This window comes from Battus philenor, unplaced genomic scaffold (genome assembly GCF_028537555.1).
Source record: "Battus philenor isolate CCGP_79_NKW_IND1 unplaced genomic scaffold, ilBatPhil1.0.hap1 SCAF_14, whole genome shotgun sequence".
NCBI classification, from domain to species: Eukaryota; Metazoa; Arthropoda; class Insecta; order Lepidoptera; family Papilionidae; genus Battus; species Battus philenor.
Window position 1 is genome coordinate 12,254,758 of NW_027181676.1, and position 26,249 is coordinate 12,281,006.

The 26,249-nt window shown below is 33.1% G+C and overlaps 1 protein-coding gene across 1 annotated transcript; it reads left to right on the forward strand.

Moving 5' to 3' along the window:
- The first annotated feature begins 745 nt into the window (after positions 1-745).
- Positions 746-26,009, forward strand: LOC137918372 (uncharacterized). The gene is made up of 9 exons (XM_068761153.1): positions 746-897; positions 9,093-9,396; positions 14,364-14,464; positions 17,467-17,675; positions 18,425-18,565; positions 20,452-20,654; positions 22,381-22,565; positions 23,358-23,481; positions 25,765-26,009. Exons 2-9 carry the CDS (start codon positions 9,205-9,207, stop codon positions 25,861-25,863), a joined length of 1,254 nt encoding a protein of 417 aa, XP_068617254.1. The 5' UTR covers positions 746-897; positions 9,093-9,204; the 3' UTR covers positions 25,864-26,009.
- Positions 26,010-26,249: the final 240 nt, after the last annotated feature.

The window sequence follows — 26,249 nt, forward strand, 5'->3', positions numbered from 1 at the left end:
TAATTATGTAATGTACTTTTATTTGGACACTCCGCTCTTTAAGATCTAGCAAGAAAGGCACACAATTTTTGCTATAGATTATTTTTTGGATCACGTATTACACGCACAAAGTGGTTTTAAAGAGAACAAAACGTCGATAAGTTAGTACTAAGTCTATGAGGCTTATTGGAATTTAGGGTCCTTTGTAGTGACCACTTGTGAGAGTCAGGGTCAGATTACTAGAAATGCTATTTATTTTAATATAGAATCACAGTGAGGGTATCTTTAATGGGATCCTTCAATCAAAAGCTACCATAGTTCCAAACGAGCTCCGACCTTAGAAGTGCACAACTATTTTTTCCTTGTGAATATTTTAACAATATCTTTAATATATTAGTAGAGAAATTTATTTAGAACTTTGCAGGCGGTAATTAAAGATATTACTTTGCCAATTGTAATATCGTGTATACTACCACACAAGAGTTATCAGTTTTATAAAGCCTGGTAGAAATATGTAAAATTTTAGCACCACAATATTGTAGAAAAATAAATTTAGCGTGAAAGTTCTGCACAGAGTAATGATAATAAAAATTTTACACTAAATAAGTTTATCTAGCGGCTGAATCTTTAATGTCCCGTCTTGGAAAAAGTTTATCGAACCCCGTAGCACCCTCGTTAGCTAGGACACAATATAGATACGGCTCCCTCGGTATGTAGCTACCCTGTGACACCTCAGTACCTTCTCGGCCGCCGTGGTGGATGCACGTTCCCACTTTTCATGGAATTTCCCGCGAGCCAAATGGAATAAAAACTTGATTCGAATTATAAACGGATTTGGAATAGTGAATCCTTACAACATCAGTGTTTGCGCTGTGAAAGTTCAGTGATTTAAAAGGCAAAGGATTAATATTATACATTGTAAGTAATTTATTTTATCTAATTTGTATTATTCGTTGTAGAGTTTTTTTATTATTAAAATTCAAAACTACTTTAATAAACAACTCATTTATTTTACAACATTTTTGAACACAAATAATTACGTAAATTAATGAATATTTTCTTAGATTTATGTTTTTATGCAATAAAGCATTTTATCATTGTTATATTTTTGTAGGTTTAAAAGATTTTAGAATTTTAATTTAAAATAATAATTTTGTAAATACGGTTTATTTATATTTTAATTTGTATGTTGTTATAATTATTTCTAATTTATTTATTAAAAAATATTAAATAAATTAATTACTACTTTAACAATATTATTTTAATCAATTTATCAATCCATATTTATAAAATTCATTTATTAAATTTTATTTATTATGTATGATAGGCATATTATATTCTTATTTGGATCCGGGATTTTTTTTTGAAGCAATTTAGGTGTCACAAATCAAATTTATGAAGGTGAATATTAAATATAAGCTTTCCTTTTCTTATTGCTTTGTAAAGGTTTTCTCGGAGGGACAAAAAGAAGTTTAAGGCGACGTGTGATTCAATCAGGTATTTCGTTTTGGAGTACGGTGTAGTAAAAGATATTAAAAATGACGTCGTATCTTTAAATCTGAAAAGTCTCGTCTTAAAATGCCTTGACGGAATCTATGACAAGCTCTTTCTTTACTATTCTATCCTCTGTTACCCTCGGGGCAATGGTAATTGCCATGGAGTCCAGTTATTGATTTGATCATACCAGAGGGTAGGCGATCACCTACGTGGTACTTTCGTGATGTATACAGAACTACTTAGGACACCTAGGTAGCGTATTGTGAAAGTCTGGTCTTAAGTTTGCCGAGGATGGACTCATCGGTGCGTTTAGCTATCAATGGTATGGGTGGACATTTTTTTCTTATTTATTATGATTAATCTTATAAATATTGTTACTATAAAATGACAATTAAGTTTGATATTTATCCACATAGTTTATCATGAAAGTAAAGTAAATAGTAATAGTAGTTAAAATGATTCAAATTATTTTATAAATCATTGTAAAACATATATGTCCTTTGTGGGAGGGAGTCAGCAACTCCTCTGTCGTTATGAACAAAACTAAACTTGATATCGAAAACAAGTCTTCTTTAAGCGAAAGATATACATATATTGTTCATCCATTAATTATAATATAGAAAAAAATAAAAGTTGGTTAATTGCGCATAAACATATAATTTGAGACATGCATAAATAAAATGAGAGAAAATGTTATAACTTTTTGACAGTTCACTAAAAACTTCACGCGTCTGACAGTTCACTATGAACTTCGTGCATTTGACAATTCGTTATGAAGTTCGCGCGTTTGACAGCTCAGGCGCTGTAAATTTAAGAGTTTTATTGCAACATTTTATTTATCGATTACACGAATAATTATTTATAATTGAAAAAATGTTCTTTTAAGTTTTAGGGATTTGTTACATTTGTTACTGGATAATCAAGTACAGAATCTTTTCAGAAGGAGGTCAAACCTGCTTACTACAGTCAGTGCATATCATATAATCATTCTAGACGTAGGATGGCTTCTGATATTTTTAATAAGACCTGTAGCAAGCGGCATACAACCAGCGTTTACGGACGAACTTAAAGCGTATTAGTAAATGTCATATACATATCTTCTATCTACCCAGAAGGTGGAAAAATGACCATGTTAAGGTCTTTGGAAGATGTTTGATCTAAATAGCTGCCAACAGGTCCTATTAGATATTTAAAAGGAAGGCCAAAGTCCATCTGTGGACGATCTACGATTGTAATAATGATAATGAAGGCTTTGTCGGTTTTAAGCATTGTCGATGTTATTTATGTCATTATTGTTTTAGGAGAAATTAACCCGCGTACTTTGATTGATGATCAAAAACCTAAAGAACTAGGAAGGTAGCGTTTTGCTATACAACTATATAACTTGAGAAACCAACTTTATTTTTGATTACGTAAGACGATTCCAATTTATATTTTCTTCATTTATCCTATGCATTTTATATTAAATTCGTTAAAATTTAAACTATTAATAAATATAAACTATATAAATTATACCGTAACGCATGTTGTCCTTACACCCGTTTTAAATACAAGCAATTCTCTCTTGCTATTGACTCTTTATTTAAAATAATTACATGTCATATTACATATTCTAACTGTTCTTTATAATTATAAATGAATACTTTTCCGTTGTATACAAGTAAATAATTTGTTTTTACAGATGTTTATTTTACTTTTATTTGTATGTATTTATTTATTAATGTTACTATTAATTGTATATTAAGACACAGGAAAATAAAAAGAAATCATATGATAGAACAAAAGAAGTACAAACAGCAGTCTCAACGCAAACGGCGAATTCTTGCTGACAACCATTCTTCTTATTCTTTTCAGTCCTTAGACGCCCGTTAGAAGGCAATAGACTAATAACTGTCTTATGGTTTTAAAATTACTATAGGAAAATTCTTAAATTCTATTCAGACTTTTTGCTGTAGTCTTAAAGCTATTTATTTATTTAAGTCAATAAAGAGAAATAACTAGTTATTTATCTTTATTGACTTAAATAAATAAATATCTTTATCGTTCTACGTATTGTTAAAATTAAATCATTGCAAATAAATTTCTAATCTGTTTCTAGACAATGAAACAATTTGACTTTTACAATATTGGCTAATAATTGTTGAATTTAAATAAATAAAGGGGATAACACAATAAAATTATAACCCTTAACGTCACACTGTATTGTATATATTTCGCAGATCCCCTAAATACAATTTCCGCAATACAAAATGGAAGTCAGCAAAGACATTCATCCCCGAAATTTCAATCCAAAGGAACGTTCCAACTGATTTGCTCTCAACATTTAGACAAAGGCATTTGAAGCGCTCTTCATATAATAAATTAGAAACTTGAGTGGGGAACAATATTATCTTTTATTACTGCTATTAGGGTAGCGACCTATTGTTAACAGACTGCCGCATCCATCTCTATTCGACGCTCAAGAACATTAGAATATAATTCGAATTTTCAAATATTTGTATATATGCATCGTTTTTGATTTTGGAATAAAACTTTTATACTTTTTTTTTACTTTTATAACATATACAGGCTGACTGAAAATAGGTACAAAGCATTTAAAGAAGTAAACTTAAACACGAATATCTCACTTTGCGTCGTGGTTACGTTCCAAAAAAACACGACGCAAATTGAAACGCCGCAAAGTGAATTAAGATTTTCTGTGGTAAACCATGTAAAGATCGAAGATAGGTTCCAGGGCTAGGAAAATACAAATTTTTAAAAAGAAGATTGAACAAAGTAAACATTTAAAAAACAAAAATAATATAACTCTGCCAATAAATGAATTGGAAAAGTATATACCTATTTTGTAACCAAAAACAACACGTAAAGATTTATATAAATTTATTATTCTCTTTTCATAAAGCACAACACACTACATTACAACACCCTACGTAATTGATACTGAACTCCAAAATTAGCAAAACAAAGTGAAAATAAAACTGTATTCAAATTGCGTTGATTTTTAGTCAGAATGGGAATCCCCGAGTTTTGATGGCATGGCGCTATTAGAAATAAAAGTGTTGCTATCTTTTGGACAAAAAAAGAAAATTAAAAAAAAAAATAAAGACCCTAAACAACGCAACTCCGAAAACCTAACGACGCACAGCGAAAATTAGTACTGATTAAGCAGCGACGCAACTTCGAAAAAAACGCAAAACGAAACGATGCAAAGCGATGTATTGGTTAAGCTCATTCGCTGTTAATTAATATATAGTACGTACTAACCATGAATAGTTTCCAAAATAATAAATGACTACATATTCGACAGCGCGGTTCTCTGCGTGCACTGACTACACTCTTCTCTTTACTTTTTTCACCTTCTTTATCTGCATACCAGTTCAGTTCGTAATTAGTATACATGAAAAAATACTTAGCTCTTCGAACAATCGTCTACTTAGATGCCCCCTCCCCCTATAGTACCGACTTTACCCACTCCTTTGCAAAACAATCTATTCTTCACAGAAAAGCGCTCCCCCTCGATAGTTAGGATGATCAGGATTCCTTGTGCATTTAAAGCGATGGTTTAGAAGCTGTTGCTTGACAAGCTGTCGGAATCGTCATGATAATTATTACTTATTCTATTAATATAAATAGTATATGTTAATATTTTAATGTCATGTGTATTATGGTATATTAATAAATAATTATGGTGAGTAGTAGCCATTAATATATTTATATAGGTGTACTGTACATATATGATGCGTTGTAGTATTTTGAAATACAAAACTTTTAACACCAATTTATTTGATCTAATGATCTCTAAGTTGATTTGTTATTTAGACTAAAAAGACCTGCGATCTCAAATTTCAAAATTAAAAACTTAGGTAATGTCACAGACGATTCTTTCTGACGCTTTTCATTTATTTTTACCCTATCTTTTTCCTGTCATTCTAAATTTATTCTAAATTTAAATCAACAACTTGAGCATTTAACCTAAAGACTTAAAATGGACAGTCTCATAAACCAATAACTTACAAATATGTTGCAGTGTAAAATTTATTCTATTACTAAATACATACAAAAATGCTTATGAGTACTGTTCCATGGTAAGCAGGCGTTTGGATAGTACTGCCACTTAGACCCTCTTAAATGCACGTAAAACGTATGAAGTAATTACTCTGAAATCATTTATCATCATTTCTTTCAAAGAACTTCCACTGTTGGAGAATAACCTTCCTCCTAGATTTTTAATTGGAACGATTGGAAGCGACCAGCATTCAACGTCTTCCAACTCTCTCATACTTAAATATGTTACGTTAATTTATTTTTCTTTTGGAATGCGATAACTTAATTTCTTCCGGCAGAAAATAAATCAGATGGAACTGAATCATTTTTTTGAAACGCTTTTTATTTCTTATTCATTTATACGCTATAAATTATTGATCTTTGGATACGATGTGCCATATTAATTGACACCAAATAATCATACATTCACTAGTTAAAAGCTTTTACAACTACAAACAATCATACTGTATAAATAGCGTGTATACAACATGAGTAATGTAGTTAAATACAACGATGACGATTGATGTTTACATTAATTATAATTATGCATTTACTTATTAAAAACAAATAATTGTTAATTTATTTACAATTTATTGAATCCCTACTTTACGAAAAAATAAAAAGGAGTTGTAACAAAATAACGCGGATAATAACTAAAAAACAAAAACATTTATATAAAGGTATAAGAGGCTTTGTTGCAAACGACAGAAGTCAATGGAAGTTTTTGAAGGAGGCCTATGCCAACAGGCACACTGAAATTAGAGACATACTTTAAAAATAAATTTAGTTTTAAAATTTGTAGCAATAGATTATTTTGTAAATACTAATTTCGGAATAAAGGGCTTTATTATTATTATTATAAGAGGCTTATTGCTCTAGGCTATCTCTACCAGAGAACCTTTGGATGGTGATGAGAGACTTGAAGGAGAGCGCAGTTTTTTTTTGTTTAAGTTTCTTAGTTACATTTACCTATTTCTATTAAACTAATTATTTTCTTAAGCTATTTACATGTATTTATTAATCTATATTTATATGGTGAGTTACTCGTATTTCTACGTTTAATACTAATTCCTCTCTATATATCTTTATTTATACAATACAATGAGCATAATATATATATTCTTAATTGCTATTATATCTATACATCTTATGAGGAGCGTAGTTTAGGGTGTATATAATAAAAAAAATCTAAACATTAAAATGCATCGCGACCAACGATCGTAAGTTTCAGGTTTTTACCACTGGGCTACCTTTGCTTTACTTACAAATAATTATTGCAAATTAAGTTTGGGTTGGTTTTAAGACGTGAATGAAAGAAGTCGTATAAATGTAGTAAAGTAAATAAATAGTTTTCACTATGACCACGCATTTTTGTTTCCGTTTGAGATTTAGCATTTATTTAATACTGTTTATTGTACACGTCAGAAAATAAATACATGGATGTATAATTACTAAAGTATCAGTGGAATGATGGTGGCCCAGCGGTAGAGGACTAACACTTGCGATCGTAGTTCGTAGGTTCGATTCAAGAGATACAACGTTATTTAATTTACACTTTGTGAACTAATTATGTATGATTGCCTATGCTTATAAACAAGTTTCGATAAGATAGGCTGTATAATAACACAGTGCGATCACCAACCCGCCCAACAAGCGCGACGATTATGGTATATCTTTTTTACATACCTTTGGGGGAGGCCTGTTCCTTTGCAATGGGCTTCTATGGACTAAACGACGAAGTTAAAATTACCATTTTTTACCAAAACATTTTCAATTGATTTGTGGTCTAAAGCTCCATCGACCATTTATTCACATGACTAGTCAAATGTTTCAATATTGCGGAGAGGTCTTAATTTTTTTTTCCTCTAAACCTGCCCAACGTCGGTAATCCAGTGGATTGAGGTCGGGATTTGCAGAGCCTATCTTTGGGCACGATGAACTCCGTTTAAACGTCATTCAGCTAGACTTGGACCCTTCGTATTTTGCATAAAAATCCCGCGAAAATATTTTAAGCTTATTAAAAAATATTTGTTGAGTCAGCTTTGTCAGGCTTCTTGTAGGAAATAATAAAGGTCATTGACTGTTTCAAACGACTGTCTGACTCTGGCTGAAAAATACACAGACAGACTAAAGAAATTTAGAAACCTGTTATTATGCCGTGTCGGTACTGGATTAATTTTTTCTTCCAATTTAAATTTATTTTGTAAAGATTATTGTTTTTATTGTACGAATTAAAGAAAAGTATGATTAATTTTAGCAATGTGTTATTTTTCTATTTCATCATCTTTTCTGTTCTCCATTTTGTTATTTATAGACGAAGCATTTGACCTCTGTCTCGCCTGATGTTAAGCGGTGACGTGATCTATGCTACATGCTTGCCTATAAGAAACCTCTGGTCTTGAAAACTCCTAAGTTATAGTTGGCAAACAATGACGCCTGTAGATTACTTCACTTGGTAGCGATTTCACACGTGTACGGAAATCGTGAACTCGTGCGCCTTGTATAGCAGGATTATTTGGTATAACTTCGACGCACATTGTCCAAAATGTAGTCTATAGAATACCTTTTCTTCTCTATTCACGTTTCCGTAGTAATATAATGTTGTGCGGATTTGATCGAACCATCGTATTGAAGTGTGTCCATGTGCTACTTCGCTTTCTACTTTACCGTTGTTCATTAGTTTCTCTAGATTATCGATTTCTTCTTCTTTGAACCTGGCACCTAACCTTCGACTTAGTGAGGCTCGTGGTCTTCTAGAAGAGCCTCGGCTTGGACCGCCATTTCACCAGATTGCGAAGCGGCTAAGGTCTTAGATCGCGATTGGCGCTGCATGGATTGACTAGAGTCAAAGTCTTCACATGAATTTAACAAAGTCGTCTGGTTGCCGTAGACGTTCTACGCTATGGTCTGGGATGTCTACTCCAGAACCTTAACACCAGTAACCTGTTCCACAGACTTTTTGAACTGTCCACTGCCACTTCTACTTGCTATAATATAAATATTGGTTACTTTCGTTCGTAAATAACTTAGCCCTCTCCATCGTTCATTACCTTAGCGATGTTAAAATAAAGTGTCTTATTTTACGCATGTCTTGTTTATCTATGTTATATTATATATTTTATATGTTTATTTTCTAATCAAACCATTACTCTACTATCCCCACATTTCCGGTTCAGTTTCTTAGAGAAATCTCACCATAGCTTTTCCAAGCTTTGTTAAGCAATCTCGAGCTTATAAATATATATATATATATATATATATATATATATTTATAAGCTCGAGATTTATAAATATATATATATAATATATATATATATATATATATATATATATATATATATATATATATATATATATATATATATATATATATATATATATATATATATATATATATATATATATATACAATTTACAATTTTACTCTTGCTAGTGGAGTTTCAGCAATCTCACTTAAGAGTCAGTATAGTTCAGTTCTGTCTGTTAGTGCTAGTTTTAACTCCTTTTATATAATCGATCATTATTTCAATAATAGTTTTGCCGCATTGAATAATATTTGCATTTTGTTCCAGATAAACGATGCAAAAGAAGAAACGTCAACGGAAGAGAAAAATAAAAGTGTGCGGTGTGAAATGGGAGAATCATTGGAAAATATAACTTTAGAGAAAAGGAATTGAGTTGAAAATGGCGTTACGGGGTTCGCGCCCGAAAACGGGTAGGGTTTCTAACAGGGGTCTGTTGGTTGTAGTTCTGTTCATGTGTCAGACAATAGTTTGTGACAGTCGGTGTCCTAAGTTTGCGGAGAGGCCACTGGAGACGAGGGTGCAAGACGCTTCAATTGTTTTTAGGGCTGTGGTGATCCAAGCCCATTTTCAGGTGAGTGAATATTTATAAGGTAAAACTCGTTATATAATACACTTTCTAGGATGAAAGAAATGAAATAAATATTAAAAATCTTCAGAACCTTCTAGTCCTAGCGGCCATCTATTCTGCGCGGTATGTGGCCTGCTCAATGCTATTTCCACTTGAAAATTCGCTGAGCTGTATCGGTTACTTTTTTCGTCTACAAATCTACTTATTCCTGATTCTATATCGTACAGATATCTCGAATATAGACGAAGAGAGGTTCGAAGTGCGATCGACATTAATGTGAGTTAAAAATCTTGTACCCTCAAACACAACTAGTTACATCACTTTAAATAAAAACCTCAAAAATAAAATTTGTTGTAAAAATAACAAAACCAATATTTGTCGTTTGGAACCGTTATTTCGGTTAAAACCAACATTGAAAATAACCAAACAAATACAATGATTAACGCAATACGCCACAAAACTGGACGAGTGATTACGTAACCGTGAAATGTTATGAAAAACAAAATTTATTTAATGGCTTAAATTAAATGCAAATGCAATCAGAGCCCGATGCTCGATCCGGCATGAAATTATTCCCAATGAGAAGTGATTATTATTCCGGCCGCGTTGAAATTTCTGAATCGAAATAAAAATAATTAAATCTTCAATCCATTGGCTGTATAATAAATATTGTGTTGGAACGTTTAACAAAGGCTTTATTAATGTTTGTGAATAAAATAACTTTATTACATAATAGATATACAGGAGGACGCTTTTAAAAATATCACTGCAAGGCGATCAATGATTTTAACATACTGATTATTAAGAACTGTCGCTGGGATCTTAATTTTCTGGAAAGGAGGTCTAAGACCTCACAAGGTGGTCAAATCACCTTGTTAAGGTATTCAGAAGACGCTAAAAGTCCTGTTGGATCTATGGGGCAGCCTATGTGCAGCAGTAAACGTCTTACAGTACATAAATTACTTATACAAGAACTATTTACAGCAGAGGTCATTTTACAATTTTGACCCGAACACAATGATAGTGTAAGAAAAGAACCAATATTTAGCCACTTCCGCACATGTAGCGGTAGTCGTGCACCGTCGTGTAACGTCGTGTAACATAACTCCTGAAGATGCCCCGTGGAGGGGTGAAACACGTGTTGAGTGATTTGGCGGTGGCGGTTGTGTGATTCGCCTTGTTTGCCGCATACGCATTTATCAGCGGGATGGCGGGCGGTGCACTTTGTTGTACGACTACCACTGCATGTGCGGAAGTGGCTAAATATTGGTCCTTTTCTTACTTAGGATGGACTTCCACGAAGTAACGCCTGATTCCATTAAATACTTAATAATGAAGAAATAATACAAGGCATTTTTATATTATGACAAAAATAACAAGGTGATTAAAAATGATGAAAGTTGTATAAAAATTGTTATTTGTTATGTATTGTCAGTCCATCATCACGTATGCCAATCTTCCTGAATGCGTCTGGCATGATGAGATGGATAATAACACGTATAATGGCACGACTAAAGTGACATTTTTTCACAATTTTTGCTACTTACACTAAACGAGCGGTGTATTCTTAATATTCATTTTAATGTATTATTATTTTAGTTATTGACTAAAATTTAGGTTATTCGCTTGTAGGAGTGGTCGTAGTACGGTAGCTTCTTGTTCTTCGGTAGCTTCTTGTGCTTCGGTAGCTCGTCGGTTGTATCTTGTTCGTCGATCGCTTCTTGTTCGTCGGTTGCTTCTTGATCTTCAGTTGCTTCTTCCTCTTGCGTTGACCGCACCTCCGCTAGCCGTTATAATGAGCGCGGAGACTCTCAACAGCGCGATGCAGATTTTCGTTGCGTCTACTGTGGCGCCATCTGTCATGTATCTGTTTCACTGCCGCCGCCGCCATGCGATTGACGGTCACGTGGGTAAGAGCTTGGTGTTTGAGTGGCGCGCGATATGCACGCCACACGTTCATGTTATTTTTTTTAAATAAAAATTGCATAAACACTAAAAAGCTTGTCAAATAACGCCTATTAAATTAAATCGATAGTTGAAATTTTAAACAGAAATCCAATAAACTCGTATATCTAAAATAAGAGCGCACCCTACTAAGAAATCTGAAAATAAATTTATATTTTGTTCATAAAATTATTCCAAGTTATTTCATCTTTACTTTAAACTTAATTTATCGAAGGTAATCCGTCGAAATTAAATAAATTATTCGTCTTATAAATGGGACGAATTAACAAACTTAAAGTCACTCAACGAGCTATGGAGAGGGCTACGCTTGAGATTTATTTACGAAATCGAATCAAGAGTGAGAACTAACAATACCAGCAGAATGATGAGTTGAAGTGATAGAGGGCATGCTGCAAAACGCACAGAAGAGATGACCATTGTGACTTCAACCACCCAAGAGGTAGACAGATAACTTTGTTTAGGTCGCCACTGGATTCAGGCCGATTCCTACCAATTCTATTCTTCATATGTTTTTAGTAGCCTCTAGTACACCCTATCACATTGAGGACATGTACATTTTAATTTATTTTTTAAATTTTGTGTTTTCTCATCACTCCTCCTATCTGTTCTTTGCATTCTCTATTAATCTTCTTATTCCATTCTTCATATTCTCTTACCATTTAATTACATTCATTTCACACGTCGCCTCTATACCTTCGCCACACCCTTTTTGGTACATTACAGTACAGATTCAATTTTGACTTTTATTTAATAAGGAGTACGTCCTTATTTTATAATTTCTATATAATATTTTCTTTATTATAATTACGTAACTTTACCTCCTTTACAATTTTTCGGAAATATCTCATAGAGATGTGGCGAAAGTCTTTGTATCAGGGAGGGGATGGTGCTACTCTCCACCCTACTTCTTAACTTTAGCTTATAGTCTACTTTTGCTCATACAAATATGGGACAGCAAATGGTTACGTGCACCGAGGTAATATCGATCCTATTGGAAATCAATAGATGAGGCCTACGACTGAAATCATGATGGCAATCCTCAAATCTAAGTAATATTTTTGCAATGGAAATCGTAAATATTTTAACGTTCAGTAATACATTTACGTTTTATTAAAATTAAAACGTTTTAAGGAATATTTTAGGAAGTAAATTATGAAATAGGAAAAGACTACTATATAAGGTGAATGTTATAATTTATCTTTGTAATATTTTCCTAGTAATGAGCTTTATAGAATAAATAATACAGTAATTTAAGAGTAATATAATTATTGAACCGGTCATAGATTAAAAAGAAATGTATGTGAAGCGTTCTCGCTTCATCTTGCTGGCCAGTGCGACCGCAAAACTTTTATGTTAAATCATTCTCGCGCGTCCGAATTCAAAATCGAACGCCGATTTGAATTCGGAAACCATCAATGACGCAGTTGTTGCGTCTGTTAGGATCGTGTAAATTGGAAAATGTTAATACTCTGTATATATGTGAATATACATTCTTCTATCTCATACCTTTCTCGCCAACGTGCTCGAATAGTAAATCACTTCCCCCCGCTACTCGCGTACATATGTATGTATATGTAATGTTATCTGGAAAACAATTTCAAATAGTTACATTGTAAAGTAATCTCTAAAAAAAATTCGATATTGTACTAAAGGACAAACATACTAAGAAAATTCAAACCTTAAAATTAAAAAAGCAAATAGCGAATAGAATAAGTAAAATCTTTTAATTTTTTTTTTATAATATGCCTGTCTGTAGGATATAACATCGACACATGATCATTGATTTCTTTTTGCCGAACTTGAAAGCTCGTCCACCGGACTCATCACAGAGCTTCGATGAATTTGCTTCGGGAAGCTTTTTCCAGAAACTGATAAGTGACTTTGGGGATATCCCGTGGTCACCCAGCCAACTTAACTCCAATGGATTTTTTATGTGGATATTTGACTGACTCTGATTTATGTAAAGTAATATTTTTCGAGAAAACAGCTCAATTGAACCAAGTTTACTACAGTGGGTCGTAGAACACGCTCCGTTTTTTAACACGATGTTAGAGATTTGGATGTCATTTATATTCTATCGTTTAATATTTTATTAAAACTATATGTTAAATATTGATGCACAATAAAACCTCAGAATATATATATATATAATATTAAATATATATACAAATATAACACACTTAAAATAATTAAAAGTTAAAATAAGCAACATAGCCATCAGCAAGAAAACGTGTAACAGACGCACTTACCTATTCTCTCCAAAGACAGTGAAGCTGAATACTGAAGTTGATACCAGGTGGACACAAAGAGTTATAAAATGGACGGGACTGCCAGAGCTAGAGGCAGACCGAATGTCAGATGGGCTGACAAGATTGTGGCTTAGATAATTCACGGGTGACTATAAGTTGCCAAAGATAGAGTTGCCAGTAATGCAAAACTTTGGAGGAGGCTTTTACCATGAGAGAGTCCATACAAATTTAATATAAATTATTAAAACTATAATTTGAAAATATGAATAGACTACCACACCTCTTATAATAGCTGCTATATTGAAAATACTCTACTCGGCGGTCTCCATATTTTGATTTTCAAGCCAATCGATACGTAAACAGGGTCAAATACATCACTCACGTGTTTCCTCTATAACTTCGGGTTTATACGCAGAGTGTTAGTTATAATAATAAATCACGTAATTATAATATAGTAATTAAAAGCATCATCTTACATAATTAAAAATTAATTATTGTTTATTATCCATTCCTACGTGATTTGTACTGCCGAAACTTAGTGATTAGTCGCATTACAATAGAAAAATAGAACATTTTTCAGATTAAAGCGAGATAATCAGCCTGAATCGAAATGTCTTAAAAGCTTTAAATCTTTTCACTCCTTTAAAGTCTATTACCAACCATCCTATATATTTCACATCATATTTCGTTAATATCGTCACCTATTTCGATCTCTAATTACGATGCAATAAAAATTAAAATTCTCTTTTGTTTCAGAGTAAAACATTAGATTTAGCTCTCGTATCGATCTACAGAGGCGGGGTCGAACTTGCATCTGTAAGTCAATACTCGGGGTCACCATACAACACTACGGACAGGTAAGATATACCTACGAAACCTTATTATACTGTTTAAAACAATTCTACTGGAACAAAAAATTCCAGGAGGCCGAACAATAATATTGCCTCTTATTTCCTGTTTTTTTTTATCTATTTAACATTGAGCATTTCAACGAGGTACGTATAAGTTTCATAGTACTCTTACACGAAAAGATTTTTTTATGTTATCGTTTGCTAGCTGTGGTAAAACTACAATCATATGTGATATGCAGGCGTGGGTTTTAATAGAGCAAGAGATTTTCTGTCAAAACATGTGGTCTCTTCTATCTTTTAAATTATGTCGTAGGACATGTGGTGTATTAAATTTTAACAGATGTGAAACTCTAGTGCTTAAGCGACATATGTGGATGTTGCTGGAGGCATAGGAAAAGCGGCTCTGTGCACAAGTGCACTTGATTACCAGTCAGACTATGATCTGATTATCGCAGACATTACCCAAGTTTAATGGCATCATAGTGTCGTTTGTGTATATTGCTAAAATAGATCATAATGTACACGAAACACCTTTGATTATCATGAGTGTAATTTTATTTGTTAAAATACCACATTGGATATGTAGTTGTTGTTTGGCAAATTTTTGGCTACTTTGGTGTATTTAAGTGCTCATGTATAACGTTGTTACTAATAAACCATAGAGTATTTAAACCATTCGTATTCTTTGAAAGCACGTAGCATGATTTTGCAGCCTCTGTTGCTAGACAAGAAAAGGACCAATATTTAGCCACTTCCGCACATGCAGTCGCAGTCGTGCAACAATGTCTGTTAAGTCTATTTTTGTTAGACTTTGACTTTTTGTCTGACTCTGTGTTTAGCACTAATCGGTGTAACTTAACTCCTGAAGATGCCCCGTGGAGGGATGAAACACGTGATGAGTGATTTAAAGGTGGTAGTTGTGTAATTCGCATTATTTGCCGCATGTGCATTTATCAGCGGGCTGGCGGGCGGTGCTCTTTGTTGCACGACTACGACGACTGCATGTGCGGAAGTGGCTAAATATTGGTCCATTAAATATCTGTTGCTAGAATTAAAAATGACGTCTCAATTTACTATCCTAGCCTGCTCATTGTCACTTCACCTTTCTCTATGGCTGTATTAGTTAATTTCTTTCGTCTACGGATATCTTTTTTAGTAAGGTTATAATAAATGGCAAAATATTAATGTACCCTATATGCACTGTATTTATATTTTTCTTATTCGTCATTTCTTCATGACTGAAAGTCGTGGCCAATTAGTGTTAGCCTACGTTACTATTCTTCTACAGGCATTATTGTTTTCAGCAATTTCTAGAGCCGTGCCTATTTCTTTTGTCACTGCTCATGTTAGATTTTTTGAGATTTACTAACGGTAGTATTACTTTCCTTCCTCAACGTATTTGAAAGTAATTTGAATGTTCTCTGAAGTTTCTCTGCAAACAGTGTTATCGGGTTACCTGACGTCGATTTAATTATTTACTACTAGGAAAGAAGCGTGTACAGGATGTTAGAAGAACTATTATCATCTTAAGATATCTATGAGTAATAAAAGTTAAGAATTTGCCAGTGCATATTTGCCGAAAACATTAATGATCTCGGAAACCACTTCTCCTATGTCTTCAGCCGTCCAAACTCGCGGTAGCGGCTGGAGATTAGTAGGGAACTCAATTAAACAAACAAACTTCCTAGCAAGATCGCGATCCGTATAATTAAATTTTCTCGACGATAGTGCTGCGTGATGGGAATGCTTAGCGGTTCCAGCATTGTCATTATTGTCTTGCTTAACTACAAGTAATTTATTAGAGATAATGTGATGCCTAACATTTGCGGTAACGAGATGTACTAGAACAATTGAATTCTCTACTATTACAACAAGATTACTATGTTCTGCTGTAAGGGTTATTTGGTTATTATATAACTTTTATATTAGATGCACTAAATCGCTGTCACCGTTTAAATGGTGAAACAGCACTTCCTTTGCCTCCAAAATAGGATATTGTGTAGCAAGTCTTAATTATTCATATTTATGTAATACCTTTTCCCACCTAAATATTTATGTATATGTATGTATATTTATTCTTGTACGTATATATGTGTGTACAGTAATATATGTATTTGTATATACAAAACCCTAAACTGCCCTCTGCTTTATGTTTCTCATCTCCATTCAAAGGTTGTTGTAAAAATTATCTGGAGCGGTAAGACCGCCTATTGTATCATAACAATTGTTTCTTTTTTTCTCTATTAATTGTATATGGTGTACAAAAAAGTGTTATTAAATAAAATAAATAAATAACCTGAGATAGTACCTAAATGGTGAATCGCGCCAACGTCAATTTAATACTTAGCAAGTCAACGTAAAGGTAAAATTGTGGTCACATGGCAATAAAACACTGAATTTTCATTGTCTAATATACTTTCTACCTTAACATAAACATCAATTTTTTCTTGGGAATTAATTTCCATTTCTTTAATTACGTCACTAGTATACGGTTATGAATATAGATCACATGTGTCTTATAGTCTTATATCTGCACGCTGGTTTCAGAAACCAAGCAGCACTGCGTCAATTTTGCATCGGTACAAGGATAAGAACTTTTAAATTTATTCCTACGTGACAAGTCAAGTTGTACCTTGAACCAATCAACTTACCTTTATGTAACTAATGGTATTTCTCTGGCTTATCATCTACATGTTATGTTATCTTATGCGAAAATATATTGATAACTATTTATAGAATGTTTATAGAGGAATCGTTTAGAAAATAAGGTGTAACATAAACCTCGTTGCCCGGTGTCAAGCAAGATTTTATATTTTATCATTCTTAAAGATGAAATATGTAATTAAAAGATATCTTTGTATTTTAACCAAATTATTTGGACATATATTTTACAAGAAGAAACAACATAGTTAAGTAATAAACTTTCGTTCCATAACTGTCACCTTCTTTCTCATTTACGAACTTGCGTTTTAATCTAGACTTTTTTCTGATTTTGTTTATTTTTTTAGACAAGTGAATCTAAAGATCGACCCTCAATTAGAAGGATGTTTTAACTGGAGCATGGCTCCATCGCAGAGTGAGTTTATAATATTCGCAAGGGTCAGTGACCCTGCAGAAGATTTGGAAACTACCCCTGCCGATGGACCATGGCTGGAAGCAACTTCAGCATCAGTTCCTTGGAGTTTGGGAGTAGATATTGCCATTTGGAATGCAGTTGGTATGTTTTAATAATAATATATACGTATTGTACACAATACATTTAACAGACTCAAAAGTTGGATAAAAATATATGTTGATGAATGAAATAGATTGTACTAAAGCTCTAATAAAGGAACTAAATGTAAATGTCTACATTTATTATAATTAAACTAATCAAAGTAATAAAACAGGTCTGATCATACCTGCTTACAATATTTAAAAAATGGAAGAGAATATTTTTTTTAACTGTCCTGAACGAAAAAGTGCTTGTGGTATGTGTGCGTGTGTGTTTGTGTATGTGTGCAATGGGACCTGTTCAGCAATGGTGTCTTGATCTTCCCGAGGCCCGTTGAGTTTAAGATGACGACTTGGTCGTGTCACATTTGGTCATGCTTTGGAATTCAGACCCTCATACGACGCGTTGGGTATCACGAGTTTTTTCTATTTTTTAGCAATATTTCACGAAACCTCGATCTAAAAAGTTTTGTTGAAGATATTTCTCATCATATAAAAGTGTTTTATAAAACTAAGAAAATTAGTAAAGATTGTAAAATATACTTTAGACCTTGGTCTGTTTTTAGCTAAATTGTATGATGAAAATACCCCAATTATATTTGATTACATCTCATTATATAACGCTAAATTGAGTTTAGAGGGAACCGAATTAGATTTAAACGAATTAGCGAAGCGAAGACAAAAAAATAGTTTAATAAATATTCTCATTATATTTTAGCGATAATTAGAAATGATAGTGATATTAATTTTCAGGTTGGGCTGGATGGGGGGAGTGGGGTGTTTGTAGCAAAACCTGTGGAGGGGGTAGACAAGCGAGAAGGAGGTATTGCTCCAAACCATCATGCGAGGGATATGGCGAGCAGGGTCGATCTTGTAACACTTTCGATTGTACAGGTTTGGATTTTTATTACAAAAAATTTGCATCACATTTTTTTGTCTTTTGAAACTTTGGCCTTATTATTTTTTTAAGGATTCTAGGGTAAGCTTTTGGGTCTGCACAGAAATGCTCTCTGTTGTGAAAACAGGGTTTCTTACTAAAACTCTCTCGACAGGCTGTCCCGGGAGGGTATCCTATCATAAAATCAATGGTTTCAGAAACAATAAATAACGTATTTAATTAAATAATAGTATAAGTTAAATTATTTATTATAATAAATAATTTTATACCGGTCCCAGGCCTTTTGTTGAGATTTGCGATCATAGGTCGCGAGTTAGATATCTGGGATATAATTTTAGATTATACACTGCATTAATTATATAGGCCACTGCTCAGAAACAAGTTTGTAAAGGATGGGTAGCAGCATTCTCTTCGTACCATAATACGACACTACGCTGGGAAATTCACCTGTTAAATGTGGTTAATATGGTATTTCCCTCCAAAGAAAATATTTTTGAGGGAGGATTTTGCCCTGCAGTGGGCGTCTGAAACGAAGATTGTCTGTTTTTAATGTTAAAAACGCGCCGTATCTAGTGTAATTACTTTGTTATACAAAATTACTAATTTAAAACCAGCGGTGCGTAAGATTTTTAAAAGCATGGACACTATACTACATATAAATCGAGGTTTAGAGGTTAGAAAATGTTACAGTACCTATGACTGCACACCCAATGTATTCTTTTCAATAAAAGTAATGTAAGTAACTGTTCGATCACGTTCGCCTCACTGTGTACTGTAAAAAAACGAATATAGTTCGTCGCACACATATTCACCCGTAAGCCCGAGCATGTAAAATGGTTCGTCCATTTTTACTGAGAAATTTAGTCACTCGCGACTATGACGGAACGCTTCATTACCAGTAATTGAGTCTCCGGTTTCTTCGACGTACCGTTCACAATTAGTGCGCTAGATTTATTTAAAGCTCATATTCCGTAAATGATTTTTCTTTCATTTTTTGTAATTTTGAATGAAATGAGAAATTTATTTTGAAAAGTATATTTGTGGGATTCTATATGGTATTTTTATTCTTAAAAGATCGTCTAAGTTGGTTTGCGTTTACTGTACTTATTTCTATCACATCTTGAATACAGAGTTTTAAAATATCAACTACCATTTTAGGTATTTCTGAGTATTCTGTTGATTTTTCCAAGGTTAGAGTTTTCTCTTGCTGGGTTAAGCATACTATATTGGCTACTGTTTTAGTGCCGTAACAAGCTTATCCTTAAATGCTTTTTTAGTTCTTCGTTCCACCTTCTAGTGTTTTATTTCGTTCTCACTATCTTGAAGACAGTGTCATTTTTATCATTTATAGACGAAGCATTTGACCTCTGTGTCATCAGAAGTTAAGTGACGTCGTCATTGTCAAAGATCTCGTGGTCTACGATGGTACATACTTGCTTGCCTTATCTTGAAGACTTCTAAGTTATAGTTGGTTGGAAACAATGACGCCGACGACACGTTGGCTGTTCGCCATTATAAACACAGTAGTAAAAAGGTGCGGATCTCGGGAATCCTTTGTGTTCTTTTATTTTGTTTGTATATTTTAATTATCAGAAAGAAGTACCTACCATTCTTCTCTACTGAAACTTAGATGGAACGTCTAATGAATACAACTGGGACCTTAGAGAACGATACATAAACATAAGATGTAAATCTAAAAGTATATGTGTCATTCAAAAAACGCACTTTACTTTTTTCTGATTAAAATCTCCCATCTCAAGTGAGAATATATACAGCCATTTTTAATGCATTCTACAACAAAACAGCAATCGGAATATCGTTACTGTGAAAGATTGTTTCTGTGTGTGGCAATAATGAATTAAAATAATCTTTTAATTTTTAGAAACTATAAATCCTCTGGCACCAGATGCTAGGCGAAATTTCCACCCGACCCAGGCACGATGGGGGGCAGTACCCGACCGGCCCCACGCGTTTAGTCTAAGGCCCAACTCCTACATCTGGATTGCCTCATCCGAGCTCTTCGCCGCCGGGAAGACATTTCCTTCTGAGTTCACGCTGTTTGTATCCTTGCGATTGAGACCAGAGGTAAGGATAAATTCACGAGAGTATTATTACTTTTAAAGAAACCTGAAATATTGTATGAATTTATAAAAATACAATTTAATTATATAATTAGCAGATTCTTCTTATACGACCAATTCGAAGTGGCCTGCTTCCAGCGTTTCTCGACGACCGTAGTGCTTATTAGTTGATAATACACTAATACCCCATTTTACGCGAGGGATACGTTCCAAAAAAAATCGCGTTAACTGAAATTCGCGTACAACGAGGTTTACGATTAAACATAATCAAAAATTATTACAAAAAAATACAAATCATTTTAATCAATCACTTTAATTCTAGGAACACTATACAACACATACTCTTATTTTTACGGAAAAATACATCTATTGTCTTTTGGGTAACGTTTTGTTTACGTCTTGTAAATTACGTTCATAACACCCAACACTGTTTTTAATTGTTTGACAGATGGTCAAGACACCATAGAGAAGTTGATGACTACATTATGTTTATATGCACTCTTTCGCGTAATTCGAGGCATTTGAGCGCAAAATTTGCAATTAGCGTTATAGTGAAACCGCGTATAACGGGGTCGCGTAAAGCGGGGTATTACTGTATATACACTTTTGCTACAAGAATCAGCCGGTTTCCTTGCGATATTTGTGACCTCCAACTAGAAGGTCGTCTGTTTGACCTTATTGAAGTCGTCGGAAGATGTTAGATGTAAACTGCATCTCACCCGTCTTATCTTAAAACTTATAAAGCAGATTTATGTCTAGCAATATCCTATCGTAGAAATGCTAGTGATACAAATAGAATTTTTTTCTAAAATATGTGAATATTATTATACAAACAAGACCAATTTCATATAAAGAAAATATTAAAAGGAGTTTTTAATAAACCGAGTATTAAAAGGACGGATATTTGTTAAAAAAAAAAAACATTAAATGAAATGTTGCCGAGGGAATTTTTTGCGTCATATGTGAACTCACTAATCAGCAAATCGTTGGAACCTAGTGAGAAATTTATTTTGATTTTCTATACACTTTCGAAGTAAATCAATTAGATGTACAGTAGTGTTATTTAAAAGATTCTTTTATATCTAAAATGTATATATTTGTATACATAACATTATATGTTAAATTATTATACACGCAACAATATATAAGTATAGCAAATACGGATCATAAAAATATTTTGATTAGTATATTTAGATAGATATTATATTGGGTTTTAAATATAGACCTAGCACAAACAACATAAATAATAAATATAAAGTATGCATTATTGATTTTAAAAATTATAAAGGGAAATTTTTGTCGGTTTCTGTGTAGATTTAAAAAAAAATTATATTAATATAATAGGGGGAAGGAAATAAAAAAAAACTTTGTATACACCACAACAGAGATAGAACATCACATTATTTTTATATAATATTAAAGATATTATATTTTGTTAATAAAAACTTTCGTGTAGTGTTTCATAAAGGTTTTATTTTTAAATATTTACAGTTTCTTGCATATAATTTCTATTATCTCATTATGCCGTACGTAGTCAACTACGCGGCATAAATCTCTCCCACAGATTTCCAATATGACCGTTTGGAAGTTTAAATATTGCGTCGTCGTATTTTCATTGCAAATAAATATGCAAGCTGTGACCGCGCCGTTCATAACCGTTGACAATCATGTTATACCTATGTAAAAAATTTAAATTTTAAAAATGGAAGTTGTTATTTTTTTTGTTCCAGAGCGGCGGCTACGGTCAGGGTACGCTGTTTTCGCTTCGCTCTCGGCGTCGGACGGGTTCATTTCTGTCCTTGGAATTAGCGGGACGTGGGGCCGCACGATTGGTCCACGCTGGTGCAGGACTGTCCCGATCAATCTATTTAGCAGTGCCACTGTATGATTTCCGCTGGCATCACATAGCTATAAGGTATCGTATGGGACTATATATCTCGGATGGTGTGGACACTATATTCACATGTGTCGTCGTCATATATTTAATTCTGTCTACTCGTCTGAGAAGAGAGAGAAAACATGATCTGTAACTTCGCTTTAAAGATGTATGCAAAAGACATAAACATATCTGAGAGTTTGAGCTATTGATAGTAAACTTTAGTAAGAGGTTCCTAAAGTAAGTTTACAGTCTTTAAAAATACCTAAGCGCTACAGGGGGATTGGTTTTAGATGTAAAAGTTCTAAAGAGGTGAATGTATAGTTCATTTCCCGTCAATAGAGGTATCTCTCCACTATTTTCAAAAATACAAAAAGATAATGTAGTAAGTAAATCCGACCTTAAAATTCATTTTACTGCATATTCAAATTATTTAATGTTTACTATATGATCCTGCAAACTTTGTCTTGCCAGAAATTATTGGCATGTCGTATTCCAATAGAAAAAATAAATTAATGTAACATATACTTCAGAGTGATTACTCTATACAGGACGGTGTAAAAGATTTTAAATATTTTGCAAACAAATGTACAGGCACACTTTTTAGAGTTTTACACTTATAACCGAACATCCTGTGTTGAATGTACGTTAATATCAAAATTACAATTCAAATAATAAAACAGCTGTTAGTTGAAATGAAACGATTTATTGAAATATTTTATATTATCAGTCCAATATCATTAATGAAACCACTCAAAATATTTCTAAAGTTAATTTATTTTGACGAAAGCGTAAATGTCAAGTTTTTAATTAGTGTTTTTTTTTCGCTAGCGTACACGACGATAATACGGTGCGTGTTTATATCGACTGTCGTTGGCTGAGGACAGATGTCCTTGAGAAGGATGCCTTAGATACGCCGAGGGACGCTGATCTTATTATAGGCTATCTTTTCTCGGTAAGTGGAAGCTTTATTTAATAAAATCACAAGACGTGCACGAAAAGGGACATCGTAAATATTAACACGGGCTGAGAGGATGTTTTTCGGGAGTCGCAGCGATGTGATTATATACTATTTGGCGTGAGTTAACATCTAAACGACTTCACTACATTTATTTATTTATTTTAAGAGAGAGAGTTCATTTTTTTTTCGAGTGGCGACGAAAAGCCGGTAGACGGTACGAGGGTAGGTTGTTAAATTGATCGACGAAATAATTAAAGTCGCAAAGTCGCTGGCTACAGGTAGCGCTTGACTAGACGTCGTCGCAGTTTTTGGGAGATATCCTATGCCTTACAAGGCATCTATCAGTTGAAATAATGATGATGAATTATGTATTTATTTCAAAGATAGCTTGCTTATAACTCAATATATATGATAAACATTCATTTTTATTTAAATAGATTTAAGTAAGAAAAGGACCAATATTTAGCCACTTCCGCACATGCAGTGGTAGTCGTGCAATAAAGTGCAGTCAGCCCGCTGATAAATGCATATGCGGCAAACAATGTGACAAACACAGAGTCTTCACTAATCGGTGTAACATAACTCCTAAAGATGCCCCGTGGAGGGGTGAAACACGTGTTGAGTAATTTGGCGGTGACGGTTGTGTGGGCGGTGCGCTTTATTGCACGACTACCATTGCATGTGCGGAAGTGGCTAAATATTGGTCCTTTTTTTACTTAGGATGGACTTCCGCGAGGTAACGCCTGATTCCATTAAAAAAATTAAATAGATTTAACACGCCAGCTGCATTACATAATATAAATTTACATTAGTTTGATTTAACAAAGTAATATATGTTCAATATTTGCCTAATGCATGTGTACACGGCTCTTAATTATGCTAGCCAATGAATAAACTTTAACAATTGAATAAAATACAAAACAGTATTAAACTGCTCTCTAATTAATAAAATAAGACACGAATAATGTATTGTATGTTAAATTAATTTTAGCCAAGATTACGTACTTTCGTTAAGAAATTGTAGCTCAGCGATATGTTTGTGCTCAGTTCTATTTACGGAATACAATCTTTTGTGTTATATATCATTTCCATTGCTCGCAAATAAGTTTCCAAATGGACAACCTGAACTCTGCGTATTAAAATAACACACTGTATTTAGGAATCTAATTGCCACGCGTGGGAATTATGATACATCGTCCCCTTACATATCTTTGTGGGAGTATTATATCTTGCAGTAGGCGTATGTGGGCTGTAACGTCGACAACGGCGATATACTTTTATTCCAGTGATATAAGAAAAAAAGACAAGTAGGATGAATCACTTGCCAATGGTGTTAAAGTGATGATATTAGCTTATTACTATATATCACTATGTCGTGTACAAATGACCGCCTTCTGTTTAGTCTGCTTGTTTTATATCTTTCCCCTGTATGTACAATAAATAAATAAATAAATAAACGTTATATTTTGCAATTTATTTTAATGGGTGTTGTAAAAAAGGGACGAGAGACAGGCAGCGTAGCCAAGCCGGATTTGTGATCCGTAATATTTCATCTTGACAATCCCTTGAATACGTAACGTCCGCAAAATAACGCCAACAATCGAAAAATTATCATATCAAACTCATTCAAATGTTATAAATAGGTCATACGTGTGAATAAATCAAATTTAAAAACGTTGAGTTTTCATAATAAAAATTATGCATTTATTAGGGGGACCGGAAAGTAATGTCGCATTCTTAAGTAAAGATCATACGAACTACATTTTCAACAAGTTTTTATTTCTAATCAACAATATATTCACTTTCGTTATCAACAACCTTTTGCCATTTAGTTTATAAATTTTCAATGACGGATTAGTAAAAATCAATCGGTGTTTCTGTAAAATATGTCGACAGAAACGATTTTATTTTTCGGTTCCTCTCATAGATTTTATTTGAAACCGATTCAACTTTGCGTATATATATTTGTGATAATTCTGGGTTAATATATGTATATTTTAAAATGCGATCAATGTTATAATCTATTCACCCGTAAGTAGATGTTCTACTCTGCGCTTGTTGGACCGTGATCTCTACTTCAGAACTTTAATGCTTCATGGAGTTAATATTAAAAATTAGAGAATCTGTGGTAATAAAAAAATATAAATGTTACTAATAGAATTTAAGAAAAAGAATGAATTCTAAATTTGAATATTTTGTGTTTTTTATTTTAATTCGTCGTCCTTTTTTCGAAGTACGATTTTCTGAATAAAATAAAGTTTTTTTTTATCAAAACAGGGAGATCTTGAGCAGCTGGTGCTTGTTCCGAAAGCGGGTCAAGCGCACAAGCAGTGCTCCAGTCAAGCTGTAGGCGTTTCCAGCTCACCCGAAACATAACACGGAAGACTAATTAATCAAGGACTCACAGACAAAATTTAATTTTCATCTGTTATTCTATAACAATGTTGTGCATAAACACAATCATTTCTGGAATAATCTACTCGATTATTCAATGTATTGAGATAACGCGTCTATGTATAGAATTCAATGTAAATAACTGTATTTAAATTGAAATTCTTTTATCTAAAAATTCATTTGCGAATATGTTATATATATATAAATGTACAAAATTTTATTCATTGAATACTTCCAAAGATTTCCTTAAAATAAACACAAACATATTGTGTAATGTATCGTATATATCACAGTTTAGGTTACTGAAATGGAAAATTAAATAATTGAATTCTAAAGCAGCGTTTCTTATTCTTACATTTAAAATAACA